The 16227-nt window shown below is 48.9% G+C and overlaps 1 protein-coding gene across 1 annotated transcript in view; it reads right to left on the reverse strand.

Annotated features, from left to right (window-relative positions):
* The window catches only part of LOC138467370 (uncharacterized), a 174418-nt gene that overhangs the window by 15373 nt on the left and 142818 nt on the right, over nt 1-16227 (reverse strand). The window contains exon 2 of the mRNA XM_069607331.1: nt 5886-5948. Within this exon, the coding sequence (XP_069463432.1) occupies nt 5886-5948 (63 nt within the window). The remainder of the gene's footprint in view (nt 1-5885; nt 5949-16227) is intronic.

The raw sequence follows: 16227 nt of genomic DNA on the forward strand, positions 1-16227 counted from the left end.
ACCATCGGCAATTCAATCCCTCAACGCATCGCCTTCATTCTGCACCTGAAATAAAGGACAGATCACAGGTTAGGAAAGCAACAGAAAAGGAGGCTCTACACTTGAACTTTTGTAATCTTCATACTTACGGCGTTCCGCTCGGAAAAGTCAAGTGGATTTTGCCAGCGCCATTCTGAAAACCAGTGAAGTAACTGGACAAACACGCGCCCCTGCACCAGAAGCAGGATGGAGAGTTCATCCTTTCAAACCATAAGGTGAGCTTCAACCGGGGATTTCGCAGGAAGTTAGAGAAGAACGAAGGGGGGAAGGGGGAGCAAGCACACTATTCTGCAGACTGTTAATCCCCTTTCTCATCTGCAGAAGGATATTCCCACGGGCCAGACAAGCAAGATTTGAGGGTCCTGTTCAGTCGGTGTTCCGAGTTCTGCGCATCACGCTCGAAGAGGCCACAGCAACCCAGACTAGACCAGCGCCTCCGTTGGAGTCAGGTGAGCGTTACAGAACGCGAAGCCTTCCTACATACAAATTCCCACCCAGGCGCTATGGAAACTTCTGAGACTGATCAGTTGGCCCAACTACTGGGGGAATTACGGGCCGAAGTACACGCCGCTCGTCAAGAGACTAATGCTCTCAGGAGGGAAGTGATTGTATCAAAGGAAAGAACTGATGACCTGGCTAGACAGTTTTTGCAAGGTCAAACTGGACATACTCCTCTACCCGGTTCCGGGGGGAACCCCGCTCCTGTGGTTCCCAGTAACCCTGTGCAGATTAATCTACCTGGAAACATGCCGTTGCCCCTCCCGAACGCTTTGCTGGGGACCCCAAACGATTCGCCGTATTCATGAATCAGTGTCGTTTGCACTTCCTATGCAGACCTGGGGCCTTCCCTAATCACCAGACCAAGGTAGCCTTTGTATTGTCATATCTCAGCGGCTGTGCTGCCAATTGGTCAGTTCCACTTGTTACTCAAGATGACCCGATTCGCCGTGATTTTCAAGGATTTCAAGCAAGCATGGAAAGGTTATTTGCTCGACACTCTCAGGGGCAGGCTCTGGATGACGAACTCCTATCCCTGCGACAGGGCAATCAGGACCTCCTATCCTACATTGCAACCTTTAATAGACTAATTGTGGAAACTGGGTGGCCAGAGGATAAAAGAATCACGTTATTTTATCGAGGTCTACGCGGAGAACTTAAAGATGTCCTGGCCCAAGTTGTAAATCTGCCCCAAGAATGCACAGAATATATAGACTTAGTGGTCCAATTGGATCACAAACTTCAAAACAGAAAAGCAGATCGGTCCAAGTTTGAGACCCGGGTGTTGGTCAAGACCCACGCAACCCCAAGGGTGCTGATGTCTCTGAGCCTATGCAAATCGGAGGGGTTAAAGGACCTTTAACTCAAAAAGAACGTGAAAGAAGACGGCAGATGCAATTATGTCTTTATTGTGGGTCCTCTGGACACTTTCTACGAGATATCCCGGCAAAACCGCCCAAGAAGGTGGTAGGAGCCGCTGATAAAAACCATGAAGACTCTGTTTCGGAAAACGACCACGCCCGACAAGCGTAGGGGTCCGCTTGCCGAGCTTGAAAACTAACTCTCAGACCTCGCAGTTCATTGTGCCAATGGTCCTCGTAGATCCGGAACAGCCTAAGCGGTTGCATGCAATAAAGGCATACATCGATAGTGGGGCTATAGGAAATTATGTGGATCGTGAATTGGTCTCTAGGATTAACCTCCCTCTGCGTCCTAAAACCAGCAAAGATGTCATCACCACAGTCGATGGAACCGAAATTGCCTCTGGACCGGTAACACATTCCACTGCTGAGGTGACACTTATAGGTCCAGACGGCCATCGGGAGGCAGTTGTGTTTGATGTAATCAAGGCTCCACAGTTTCAGTTTATTCTCGGAATCCCTTTGTTAGAGACACATAATCCTCAAATTGATTGGCGAGCAAAGAGAATAACCTTCCCGGATTGTGCACAAACCTGCTACCCAGAAAATCTGAAGATTAGTCTAGCGTCTGTAACCTCTGTCTCCATGCAACTACCTCCAGAATACCAAGACTTTCAGGACGTCTTCCAAAAGGAACAGGCCAACACGTTACCTCCCCACAGATCGTACGATTGCCAAATCGATCTGGTGCCCAGTGCACAACCCCCTTGTAGCAGGATTTATGCTCTTACTGAACCTGAGAATCTGCATTTGAGACAATATTTAGATCAATACCTAGCCAATGGTTTCATTCGCCCGTCAAAGTCTCCGGCATCCTCGGCTTTGTTCTTCGTGCTCAAAAAAGAAGGCGACCTTGGAACTTGTATCGACTACCACGCATTGAACCAGATAACTGTTAAAAACCGTTACCCTCTGCCTCTGATCCCTGAACTCCTTGACCAGGTGAAGGACGCTTGCGTATACACCAAGTTAGATCTCCGGGAGGCTTATCATCTGGTGCGAGTAAAAGAAGGCGACGAATGGAAAACGGCCTTCAGTACAAAATATGGATTATTCGAATAGCAGGTGATGCCTTTCGGGTTGTGCAACGCGCCTGCTGCCTTCCAATTCTTTATGAACGATGTCCTTCGGGAACTCATCAATGTTTGTGTTGTCGTATATATCGATGACATTCTTGTGTACTCCTCTTCGGAATCTGATCACAGAAAGCATGTCAGGGCCGTCCTTGAGAAATTGCGCCAGCACAAACTGTTTGCAAAGCTGGAAAAGTGTGTTTTCCATACCACCGAGGTTGAGTTTCTTGGATTCATCCTAACACCTAAAGGGCTCCGAATGGACTCACGAAAAGTGGATGCCATCCTCAAATGGCCATCACCTAGTTCGGTGAAAGGTGTCCAAAGCATGCTTGGTTTTGCTCATTTTTATCGCAGATTTATCCCGGAATTTTCACGTGTGGTACAACCCATCACTGCACTCTTGCGAAAAAATAAACGCTTCGAATGGACCGAGGAAGCCGAACAGGCCTTTCAGGAATTGAAAGCTAAATTCACGTCCGCACCTATTTTGAAGCACCCGCGTCCCGATCTCCCATATGTAGTCGAAACCGACGCGTCCAGCTTAGCCATGGGAGCTGTCCTGTCTAAGAGAGACCCTGAAACCAACCAACTGCACCCCGTAGCATTTTGGTCCAGAAAGTTCTCGCCGCCTGAGGTAAATTATGCAATCACCGACAAGGAATTATTAGCCATTAAGTCTGCCTTTAAGGCTTGGCAGCATTATCTTCTTGGCGCCAGGGATAACATCACCGTGATCACTGATCACCGAAACTTACAATATTTAAAAACTGCCAAGGCTCAATCGTCACGTCAGCTCCGATGGGCTTTGTTCTTTGCTGAGTTTGATTTTGTAATCACTGACCGCCCAGCTGTAAGAATGGCAAAGCGGAAGCGCTATCTCGAATAGGAATGGGAGAAATAGACACAAACTCTGAACCTGTGCCGATAATTCCCGAACAAAGAATTTTGTGGATATCCTCTTTACAAACCCTTGTATACATTCAAGCACGGGTAAAACAACTCCTGGACTCTACAGCCTTGCAGGATTGGATCCAAAGGGGGTCTTACTTTTTGGTCAACGATGGCCCACCTTACTTCCAAGGACGCTTATTTCTGCCAGAAAAGGAATTGCAAGAACTGGTTATTTCCAGTCATCATGATACCCTGATGGAAGGACATCCTGGCATTGCCAAAACTGAGGAAAAAATTAAACGACAATTCTGGTGGCCTTCCTGGCGAAAGGACATTAAATCTTTCGTGATGTCCTGTGGAGTTTGCGCCCAAAACAAAGGCCAAAAGACAAAACCCGCCGGTCTTCTTCAGCCCTTAGACATTCCACCAGCACCTTGGCACACCTTATCACTAGATTTTATCACAGACCTGCCCCCTTGTAATGGATACAATACTATTCTGGTTGTGGTGGATTTATTTTCCAAGATGGCCCATTTTATTCCGTTGAAAGGATTACCTTCAGCTTCTGTCCTAGCCAAGGAATTCCTCGAAAATATCATCCGTTTGCATGGATTCCCGTCCATACTAGTCTCCGACCGGGGAAGCCAGTTTATTTCTCATTTTTGGAGAAAGTGTTGTCAACTGGCACAAATCGATGTAAGACTCTCAACCAGCCACCACCCACAGACCGATGGTCAGACGGAGAGAACGAACCAGACCCTTGAACAATACCTACGATGTATGTTGCACCAATCGGAGGGTAATTGGAAGGATATTTTATGGGTGGCCGAATATGCATACAATAACTCGGTACACTCTGGAACTGGACAAAGCCCCTTTTATACCCTATATGGACATCACCCTCGTACTTCAGACCTGGACTCACCTCTGAGCCTTGAAATGCCCGCAGTGGACCATTTGCATTCCACAATAACTCAAGCCTTCAAGGATGCAACTGCACATTTGCAACAAGCGAAAGGGAAATACAAAAAGAATGCGGATCTGCATCGGAGTGAGGCGCCTCCATACCAAATAGGGGATCAAGTATGGTTGGCTACCAAACACTTATTGCTCAAGGGACCTCGAACTTTTAATCCAAGGTATTTGGGCCCTTACTCGATCAAAGCTATAATTAACCCAGTGGCAGTCAAGCTCGATCTACCAGCTAACATGCGGATTCACCCCGTTTTTCATGTGTCACTTTTGAAACCAGTGCAACCAGGAACCAGATTAATAAAGCCACCAGAACCAATCTAGATAGATGGGGAGCCTGAATTCGAGGTGAAGAACATTTTGGATTCTAAGATCTCAAAATCAAAACTTTTCTATCTAATTGATTGGAAAGGGTACAGGCCTCAGGAAAGGTCTTGGGAACCCAGCGACCACGTACATGCACCTCGGCTGGTAAAAAGGTTCCATCGGAATTTCCCAAACAAACAGAAACCTCGAGAGGGAACGACCTTGGGAGGGGCCTTGGGGGGGAGTGCTGTCATGATGCCTACTGACAATACAATAAAGTAGTTCCCAATTACATTGTTTTTCATGGTGTATGAGCCTGGCGCCATAGGCGCCAGGACTGGCCCCATGAGGGCTTTTGAAGAGGATGCCAGGCACTAGAGGCCAGAGTCCTGACTCCACCTGGCCAATGGGTTTTCCAGAGGGGGTTTTGGGCGAGGGTCATGACAGCACTCCTCCCTAAGGCCCCTCCCATGGTGTTCCTTCTGTCTGGCCCAGGTTTGGTTGGGAAGTTCTGATGGAATTTCCTGATTAGACGTGGTGTGTGGATATTCTCACTGGGCTCCCAGGATCTATCTTGTGGTCCACATCCTTTCCAATGGACGAGATAATTGTCATGATCCCTCCCCCGGAGCACCAGGCCAGGCCCAGCACCCCCGGTAGCAGGCATCATGCCCCTGGGTAAAAGCCCAGCGGCCCCTTATAGGGGCTCTTTGGACTCTGTCCTGGCACCGTTGGTGCCAGGCTCATGTTGGACATCAGTCCTGGCGCCATAGGCGCCAGGCTCATAAAGGAAAGTGTTTTGTGCACTTACCTGATGCAGACCATGCTGCAAGATTCAGGCCTCCCTGAGACCTGAAAGGGACTATTTTTTCATTGGGACTATTTTGCCACTCGGGCGTGGCCAGGGAAGGATACTTACCTGGAACTACTTTGGGGGCTATTTAAGCCACACCCAGACAGTAGCTCGCGCTTTGCGTTGTTCTGCATCCAAGCAGCTGAAAGCTCACCGTGTCTGCTCCTGCATCTGGTCTCCAGCCACGCCCGCCACGATCCTAGAACACCTGTAAGGAAAGAAGAGAAGAGAAAGGTGACCTGGATCCGGAACCTTCACGCCAGCGTTCCTGACAAAAGACTTTCATTTAAAAGCACTGCGTTGCTCGCTGCAGCGCCGCGCTTCACTCACCTGTCCTCGGGAGTTCTTCTGGCTCCACTGCGACTGTCTTCACCGGTCGCCACATCTCTGCGCCTAGGGGAGAGAAGAAGAGACAAAAGGTGAGCAGAAGGAACATATAAGGAAAGCCTAATTTTCCGCCATAACACTTACCGGTCTTCTGTTGGTGGACCATTCTTCATTTCGGGTCGGCGCCGCTTCGTTGGCAGGTACCGCACCCCGGCCCCTAAGGGGAAAGGACAAAAGACATTACTGGAGGAATATAAAGACATTAAGAGGGATCACCCCCATCGCTAACTCACCTGAGTTTACCATCGGCAATTCAATCCCTCAACGCATCGCCTTCATTCTGCACCTGAAATAAAGGACAGATCACAGGTTAGGAAAGCAACAGAAAAGAAGGCTCTACACTTGAACTTTTGTAATCTTCATACTTACGGCGTTCCGCTCGGAAAAGTCAAGTGGATTTTGCCAGCGCCATTCTGAAAACCAGTGAAGTAACTGGACAAACACGCGCCCCTGCACCAGAAGCAGGATGGAGAGTTCATCCTTTCAAACCATAAGGTGAGCTTCAACCGGGGATTTCGGAGGAAGTTAGAGAAGAACGAAGGGGGGAAGGGAGAGCAAGCACACTATTCTGCAGACTGTTAATCCCCTTTCTCATCTGCAAAAGGATATTCCTACGGGCCAGACAAGCAAGATTTGAGGGTCCTGTTCAGTCGGTGTTCCGAGTTCTGCGCATCACGCTCGAATAAGCCACAGCAACCCAGACTAGACCAGCGCTTCCGTGGGAGTCATGTGAGCGTTACAATAATATAGCTTGGTCCTAGAGTATTTAGAGTCCAAGATGTCTTTGACTTCGAATTCTGGTTCTCCGTCAACAAGTATGGGCTTAGGTGGTGTCCCAATCCGTGTGCCGGGTTGCATTGGTTTCAGGAGGGACACATGGAATACCGGGTGGATGTGTAGATTATGTGGTAAATCCAGTTTCATGGGTGCTGGGTTGATAATTGCCTTAATGGTATACGGTCCTAAGCATCTGGGATGAAAGGTCCGGGTTCCCTTGATGGGTACCAATTGAGCGGCTAACCAAACTTTGTCTCCTACTTGATAATCAGGGGCCTTTTTCCAGTGTTGGTTGGCAAATCTCTTTTGTTTTTCTTTGGCATGAATAAGGTGTTCCTTTGCCCTTTTGAAAGCCTGAGTAATGGTTGTTTGTAGATTCTTTACCGCTGGCATTTCCAAGCTGGCTGGAAGGTCTAGTTCAGAGGTACGTGGATGTCTGCCATAAAGGGTATAGAAGGGCGTTTGTCCCGTGCTTGAATGCAAAGAATTGTTATATGCATATTCGGCTATTCACAGTAGGTCTTTCCAATTCCTTTGTTCGTGGTGCAACATGCACCGTAAATATTGCTTGAGTGTCTGATTGGTTCTCTCGGTTTGGCTGTCCGTTTGGGGATGGTGACTGGTAGATAGCCGAAGGTCGATCTGCGCCATTGCACAACATTATTTTCAGAAGTTTGAAACAAACTGGATGCCTCGATCAGAGACCAGAACTGAAGGGAAGCCATGTAGCTTAACCACGCCCTCCAGGAACACTTTTGCTAAAGTGGCTACGTCTAGGAGGCCCTTGAGAGGAATAAAATGGGCCATCTTTGAGAATAAGTCCACAACTACAAGGATGGTGTTGAACCCTTGGCTTGGAGGTAGATCAGTGATGAAGTCAAGGGAAAGAGTGTGCCATGGAACTGGAGGAATGTCCAATGGTTGTAGGAGACCAAATGGTTTTTGTTTCTGTGATTTATTTTGTGCGCAGACACCGCAGGACTCAATATACTGAATGATGTCCTTACGCCAGGTAGGCCACCAAAAGGTCTCTTTCACCTTAGGTAGGGTTTTGGCGAACCCAGGATGCCCTTCGATCAGTGAATCGTGATAGTTTGAAATAATATGCTGTTGTAATTCCTCCTTGGGTACATATAGGTGATCCCTAAAAAAGGGTAGATGGTCCTTGATGGTATATTGTTCTCCTTGAGTTTGCCATGCGAGGTAGGCATCAGGATTCATTGTCCGTTGGATTTCTTTTTGTAGTTCTGCTGTGTTAAGGCTGTCGTGATACCCAAGAGTTTGTCTACAGGTATAATAGGTACTGGGTCTGGAGTTGTATATACTATTTCATCTATGGCCATGCGAGATAAGGCATCCGCCTTTCCGTTTCTGACTCCTGGCCGAAATGTGATTACATAATCATATTCAGCGAAGAACTAGGCCTTGGCTGTTTTGAGATATTTCAGGTTTCGGTGGTCTGTGATGGCTGTAATGGTGTGTCTGGCCCCCAGAAGGTAGTGCCTCCAGGCTTTAAAGGCGAATTTGATAGCCAGGAGTTCCTTGTCCGTGATGGCATAATTAATCTCTGGAGGTGAGAACTTTTTCGACCAGAAGGCCACTGGATGTAGCTGGCATGTTTCCGGGTCTCTCTGTGAAAGGACAGCCCCCATTGCGAGACTGGACGCATCAGTTTCAACGACATAATAGAGGTCTGGACGAGGATGTCGCAGGGTTGGAGCGAAGGTAAACCTTCGTTTAGGTTCCTGAAAGGCTTCTTCTGCTTCTTCGGTCCAAGCAAACTTTTTATTGTTTTTTCGTAATAGTACTGTGATTGGGTGCACAACCTGAGAGAAGTCTGGGATGAACCGGCGGTAGAAGTTCGCAAAGCCCAGCATGCTTTGTACCCCTTTCAGAGACGTCGGTGAAGGCCATTTCAGAATGGCGTCTACCTTGTGCACGTCCATTCTGATGCCTCCTGGATTAAGGATAAAACCAAGAAATTCTACTTCGGTGACGTGAAAAAAGCATTTTTCAAGCTTTGCAAACAAGCAATGTTGACGGAGCTTGGTGAAGACTGAACGAACGTGCCTGACATGATCTTGTTCCGAGGCTTAGTATACTAAGATGTCGTCTATGTACACTAAGGCGCACACATCAATTAACACATCAATTAACTCCCTTAAGACGTCATTCATGAAATACTGGAATGCCGCAGGAGCGTTGCATAACCCGAAGGGCATGACTTGATATTCAAACAAGCCGTACTTAGTACGGAAGGCGGTTTTCCATTCATCTCCTTTTCTGACTCGGACCAGGTGGTACGCTCCTCGAAGGTCCAATTTGGTATAAATCTGGGCATCTTTAACTTGGTCTAGCATCTCAGGGATAAGTGGCAAGGGGTAGCGGTTCTTCACGGTGATCTGGTTCAATGCACGTTAGTCAATACAGGTTCTCAAGTCTCCTTCCTTTTTCAGTACGAAGAACAAAGGACTGGCTGCGGGGGACTTTGAAGGACGGATAAATCCGTTTGCAAGGTACTGGTCTAAATAGGATTTCAAATGAAGGTTTTCCGATTCTGTGAGAGCGTAGATCCTGCCGCAAGGGATTTGTGCACCAGGAACAATGTCGATCTGACAGTCATGAGGCCTGTGCGGCGGCAATGTATTGGCTTGGTCCTTTCAGAAAACATCTTGGAAATCATGGTATTAACTTGGCAAGGTATTAGTTGCTCCCAGTGTTGATACTGTCGCTCCGGGAGTCATGGGGATACAGATGTCGGATTGCAACTCTTGGTAATAGCAGGCAGGGGAGCAGTCACCGGGGAAGGTTAATTTTCATGCCCGCCAGTCTATCAAAGGGTTGTGAGCAACCAACCATGGCATCCCTAGTATTAGCCTGAACTGAGGTGCCTTGATGAGATCGAATGAAATAGACTCCCGATGTCCGTCCTGGCACAGCAGGGTTACCCTGGCTGTGCACTGGGTTACTGGTCCGGAAGCGATTTCTGTCCCATCCACGGTGGTTACCTTGTCCATAGTTGGCTTAGAACACAAAGGATGCCCCATCTCTGCTGCCAGTTCTTGATCAATATAATTTCCAACTGCTCCGCTATCAATGTATGCTTCAACGGCATGTATTCTTGACGACTGTTGGTCTGTTGTCAGTCCCTCTGGCGGTTAATTAAGATCACTGGTATTGCAAAGTGCGAGGTCAGCAACTCTTTCTTCTCACACGACAAACTGACCTCTACGTTTGTCGAGCTTGGTAGTTTTCCGATTCCTTAGCTTCATCCTTCTCTGTGGCCCGACTGTTCTTCTTGGGGGTTTTACTGGACAGTCCTTCAGGAAATGTCCTGGTTTCCCACAATACAAACAAAGCTGTTGTTGTCTTATTTTGCCCCGCTCTTGTTTTGTTAATGGAGGCCGTATCCCTCCAATCTGCATGGGTTCTACACCATTTTTAGGTACACGGGGTGTGTTTTCCCTTGGTTGAACATACACGGTCCGAGGGTCCATCTTAGACCGGACTGCCTTTCGGTCCTGCAACCGGTGGTCTAGCTGCACGACCAGATTTAGGAATTCTGCACAGTCTCTGGGTGGATCAACCACCTGGGCTAAGACGTCCTTTAATTTGCCTCGTAAGCCTCGATGGAATAACATGGTTCTTTTGTTTTCTGACCACCTAGATTCGGCAACCAGTCTGTTGAAGGTAGCAATGTACGTTAACAAGTCCTCATTCCCCAGTCGGAGGGACAAGAGTTCATTGTCTACTGCTTGATCCTGGGTATGGCAAGCAAAATGTTTTTCCATTTCTCTCTGGAACCCCCTAAAGTCATGTAATAGAGGATCGTCATGGGTTACCAACAGCACCGACCAATCTGCTGCACTACCACTCAAGTATGATAAGACAAAAGCTACCTGAGCTTGGTCGTTTGGAAATGCTCCAGGCCTACAAAGAAAATGAAGGCGGCACTGATTGATGAATGCCGCATACTTCCGTGGGTCGCATGAGAACCTTTCTGGTGGTGCCAGGGGCACTGTTCCAGGTAACGTGATCTGTGCCGGAGTGCGTGGTGTGGCAGGGTTTTGCATCGTTGGATTGCTTCCAGGTAGAGGCGTCTGTCCTGCCTGCGATTGCAAGTATTGCCTGCTAATCTCTTCAGTGCGTTCTTTGGTCACTGTTAGGTCTCGCCAGAGGGCATTAGTCTCTTGTCGGGCAGAATGAACCTCAGCACGAAGCTCTTCTAGTAATTGGGCCAATTTGGCCATTTCTGATGTCTCCATGGCGCCCAGGTGGATTTGTTATGGTAGGCTTTGCGTTCTGTTACGCTCACCTGGTATCCACAGGGACGCCACCCAGCTGGGTTACTCGCTGGTATGCTTCTCAGCTTTGCCCTGATGTGGTCTGCGGGGAAGGTTCTGCCTGAAAATACAGGAGGACTGTGTTCAAGACTGACCGACTGCGGTAAGTATCCTCCCTCCACCCCCGTATGATTTCAGTCCCTCTGGCGCCCTCTCCTCACCGTGTGGTAGAATTAGGCGTGCTCTCCATCCTGCCTGCTTTGCAGGGGGGCGTTGTCTTTCATGGGCGAGTGCGGTCCAGTTACTTCACTGACGCCGGCCCGTTTGATATTGTTCAGGTAGGTCTTATTGTTGTTCTTTAGTTTTGTTGCTATCCTGCATGCCTTTCTTTGTTTAAAATGTCTCTTTTTTCTCCCTTAGGTATGCAGAGCTTCAGCGCGGCGAACTGGCTTGGTTGAGCCCCTCTGGTAAATGATGGCGCATTAAGAGCGCTATGATGCGGTAAGCGCTATGTGCAGCACTGCGAAGTCTTGCCTTTGCTAACCTGTGTTTTCCTTCCTTGTAGGTCGCGGTGTTCTTCAGCACGAGTGGAATGTCCGGAGTGGTGCCAGCCGAGAGGCGACCAGCCAAGTAAGCCTTTTGAGCAGTTCGTAATTTGTAAATGTTGAAGGCAAGCGTCCCCAACCAGTACGATCCTCCCCGCAATGAGAGACAATGAAGGACTCTCCCAGGATGGGAATAAGGCCAAGACAAAGTGCGGGTGAGCGTAAAGGGGAGTTTATCAATCAGAATAGGGCATGCAAAGAACTCTGCAAACTCCGAGAGCGCTCTGTCTGACAATAGCAAAGACAGGCGTAAATATTTACAAAAAACGTCATCAGAACCTACATACTATAGGGGGCACAAGTTCAATGGGATTGGGTGGCGACGACTAGCTATAGGTGCTGCTGTGATGTGGTTGGCCTTGGCTGGAGGACGTCGCTGGTCAGCCTCGTGGGTTGGGCTGGGCCTGGCGGGTCGGCTGAGTTCATCCGGGCGGTGTTGTTGTGCCATTGTGGCCAGTGTCAGAGATTAATGTCTTTTCCTGACTTATTTGCCCTAGGCCATGCACACCGCAGTCATTCAGTTATTGCAATATTATCTTCTTTAGTAAATCTTCCAATAGGTTATTCTACAGGTTAATGCAACACAGGAGGAATGTACCTTGAGAGGGGTTTGGTGGCGATTCATCAGTGCATGGTTACCAGTGTCCTGTTGACCGGGTGCCATAGGTCGTGGGGCTGGGTCTCAGGGCATGGGACAGACGGTACATGTCCTCTTGCCTTGTTAGAAGTCGTTATGAATGTGCTGCTGGGATGTTACCATAATATTGGGTGTCCTAATTTTACAGGGGCCATTAACTTAAGGTGGTCCGGTGGGTTGTGGGGTTTAAGAGGGGGCGCCTCTGAGTTTGTGTATTCAGGCGGGGGTTTACTGCCGGGCTGTAAATAATGCAGGTGGCGGGCCGTGGCCTTGGGCGCTGCAGAGGGAACTACACATCTTTGAAGCGGCTCCCGCCTAGTTGGGGGAGGTGGAGCCGCGCGGCGCGGGCCTCTGCTCTCTCGTCTGGCAGGCTTTGCTGGGAGGGAGGGGGAATGGCCTTGCTCATATTCACAAAGGTATCTTCCTCGTGTGTTGCCGACCTTAGGTGAAAGCATCATAAACATTGGCGTACTATACAATACTCATTGAATCATTCCAAAGCTTACATTTTAACTTTGCTACATGCCTCTCAAATATAGCCAGTCTGAGCTCATTATTTATACACTATGTTTTAACAACTACAACATTTTGTTATATGCATATACATTTACAGTAAGTGAGGTAGTAGTGAGGTTGATGGAGCACATAGAAAACGACTTGCCACCGTACGTGACGGTAGTGGCACATAAGGGGCTTGGACTTACACACATGGAGGGTGCATTCTCGCGCGTCCTTCACATGAGCGCTCAGTATGGTTGCATTTGTCTTTCTTTGCAATCTAGCAGCATTAGTTCGGTTATGGCGCGGGACCGTGGGGTGTAAACATTTCAATGATACGCATAACAAATAACCCCCCCGAGACGCTTCTACTATTTGCACACAACTGCAGTGGTGTGGGTGCTTCATTGCTAATGCCATGTGAACATGTAGTCTGCCATATCTGTACATTTTACAGGTTTTCTTAATCAAAGAGGTTTGTGGACAAAATACGCCCATTGCAGGTAGTTTTAGCATTAGCATTTGGGAACTTCTGCTTTTATCTGATGGCCATTTTACAGTTCTTTTTCCACCCAGGCTCTGCTGGCCGGGTCATGTTGGGAGCAGTGATACACTGCGGAAGGTGCAATGTTACAGTGTTGGTATCTTACACTAGCTCATGTCCGTCTTGTTCGTGGGAACGGGCTCACAGCGGATCTGCCAGGGAGCTGCGGCCACAGGGATAATTGAAACTCTCCAAAGGTGGGTGCCGTGCTGCAGTGCGCCGAGCTCACACCATCTTTATTAGACAAAATGGTTTCTGAGGCCTAGCTAAATTCAATGCGTTTGGGCGATGTCTTCAGCAGGTGAGCCATCCACCACCTGGGCCCTGGTAGTAAGAAGGGGACCCCTGATGAGCCATGGCCCTTACCTGGGGAGGGGATGTAGGCAAGGGGGGGTCTTTTGGACCAATCCTCCCCTACAATGTCTACTGCTTTCTTTAATGTTGCCTCTATCTTCCTCTTTCAGATCGTTCTGTCCGGGAGGCGTGCAGATTCCAGGAAGCTGTTCTCAGTAGCTGCAAGTGTTTAAAGATGAAGACTGCAGGTAAGATGCTGCTGCTAATGATGTTCCTTTTGTCTCCTTGCAGGTTCTGCTTCTCCGAGGTTCGAGGGAATAGCTGGACACGGTGAGCGTCACGTTGCAAGTTGAAAAGTAACGCGAAGCGTGTTGTCTTGCTCGGGTGTGTTTTAAATAGCCCCAACAAAATAGTCCAGGTAAAGTAGTCCCTAGGCTACCACACCCAAAACACTAGACCGCATAGCTTGGTTCTTGGGAACCAAGCTATGTGGATGCCTCCATGTTGGCTGACAATACAATAAAGTAGTTCCCAAGCACATTGTTTTTCATGGTGTATGAGCCTGGCGCCATAGGTGCCAGGACTGGCCCCATGAGGGCTTTAAAAGAGGATGCCAGGCTCTAGAGGCCCGAGTCCTGACTCCCCCTGGCCAATGGGTTTGCCAGAGGGGGTTTTGGGCGAGGGTCGTGACACTGAGTGCCCAAGCCTGGAGGCAGAGGACTGGCATTAGCTGAGTGCCCCATTCCTGCTCATTCTATTTCCACTGGATGACTATTCCCATTTCACACCTTATTTGCCATGTAGCTAGTGCCCAAGCCTCTCCCATTGCCCTTGCGATCTGCATCCCAGTCTGCTGTCCATTCCCACCATGTAATGACTTAGATGTCCCGCTCTGTCCCATTCCAGCTTGTTCCATTTCCACTGAACGACTGTTCCCATTTCACACCTCAGTTGCCACATAGCTAGTGCCCAAGCCTCTCCCATTGCCCTTGCGATCTGCATCCCAGTCTACTGTCCATTGCCACCATGTAATGACTTGGCTGTCCCCTTCTGCCCCATTCCTGTTCCTTCCATTTCCACTGGATGACTCTTCCAATTTCAAACCTCAGTTTCCACGTAGCTAGTGCCCAAGCCTCTCCCATTGCCCTTGCGATCTGCAACCCAGTCTACTGTCCATTCCCACCATGTAATGACTTAGCTACCGCCTTCTGCCCCATTCCTGCTCGTTCCATTTCCACTGGATGACTCTTTCCATTTCAAACCTCAGTTTCCACGTAGCTAGAGCCCAAGCCTCTCCCATTGCCATTGCGATCTGCAACCCAGTCTACTGTCCATTCCCACCATGTAATGACTTAGCTACTCCGTCAGTTCCATTCCTGCTCGTTCCATTTCCACTGGATGACTCTTCCCATTTCACACCTCATTTGCCACGTAGCTAGAGCCCAAGCCTCTCCCATTGCCCTTGCGATCTGCTACCCAGTCTACTGTCCATTCCCACTGTGCAATGACTTAGCTACTCCGTCAGTCCCATTCCCGCTCGTTCCATTTCCACTGGATGACTGTTTCCATTTCACACCTCATTTGTCATGTTGCTAGTGCCCAAGCCTCTCCCATTGCCCTTGCGATCTGCTACCCAGTCTACTGTCCATTGCCACTGTGTAGTGACTTAGCTGTACAGCTCTGTCCCATCCCAGCTTGTTCCATGTCCACTCGTCCCTTTCCCAAACCTCCAGTTATTCACCACCGCCAGTTGTGACGCCCAATAGTAGACCTGTATGTTAGGAACCCCCCAATCTACCTTCCCAGGCCGAATAAAAGAGAGTGGACAGTGCAGAATGGGGTACTTGGTTTTGCCAGAGAGTCCCTGAATGCATGTATCTTGTTATTAACGCGTTTGCTCACTTCACAATGTTCGCTGATTCAAATGTGTGTTCATGCATTAGACACATCAACACAACTCCTCCTGGACCCCTGTGGGGTCATTGCCAACCTCCCCAAAAGCCTCTGCGGGACCCTGGGCGGATGGAGGGCTGCATCTTCTGCTGCTTACAGGCTCCTGTACCCCCAATGCTAGAAACCCTTCTACATTCAGATAGCCTGCATCTGCTGTACAGCAATACAAACAGAAGTGGGGGGCCTAAATAGCCCACCCCCTGATTTCTATTATCCCTAGAACTTACAGGAGGGGGTAGAGGGGGCTCACAAATCCTTCACAGCAACTACATCTAAACTGGAAACTGTTTGACCAAAGACAACAAAATAATGATCAATTCTACACCCTGGCCGTCTCCCCTCTGCCCCCTTACCTCTTAACACGCGTTCTCTCCATGCCCACCGGGGTCACAGCGCCGCTACCATTCAACGGTTGGTTTACGTCAAATGCGCACTTGCAAGTCAGCAAATATATCTTGCCCGACGCGGTACTTAGTTTAGATACTTGGCTTATTCATCACAGCACAAACCCTTCAATCTCTTGTCATCCACAGGCAGTTGAACTTCTCCCTGCAGACGTTGGCACGGTGTCTGCTAAGGCAGTGTGTTTCACTCCCAACTACTGGCCGACTGCCACCAGTCCCATGCCCCAGAAAGCTGGATCATGGTCAACAAGACTCGGTGCCTACCGCCCCATGCCGACAGCGGCTACTCA

This window comes from Ambystoma mexicanum, chromosome 4q (assembly GCF_040938575.1).
Source record: "Ambystoma mexicanum isolate Mex_15411 chromosome 4q, UKY_AmexF1_1, whole genome shotgun sequence".
Taxonomy (NCBI): Eukaryota; Metazoa; Chordata; class Amphibia; order Caudata; family Ambystomatidae; genus Ambystoma; species Ambystoma mexicanum.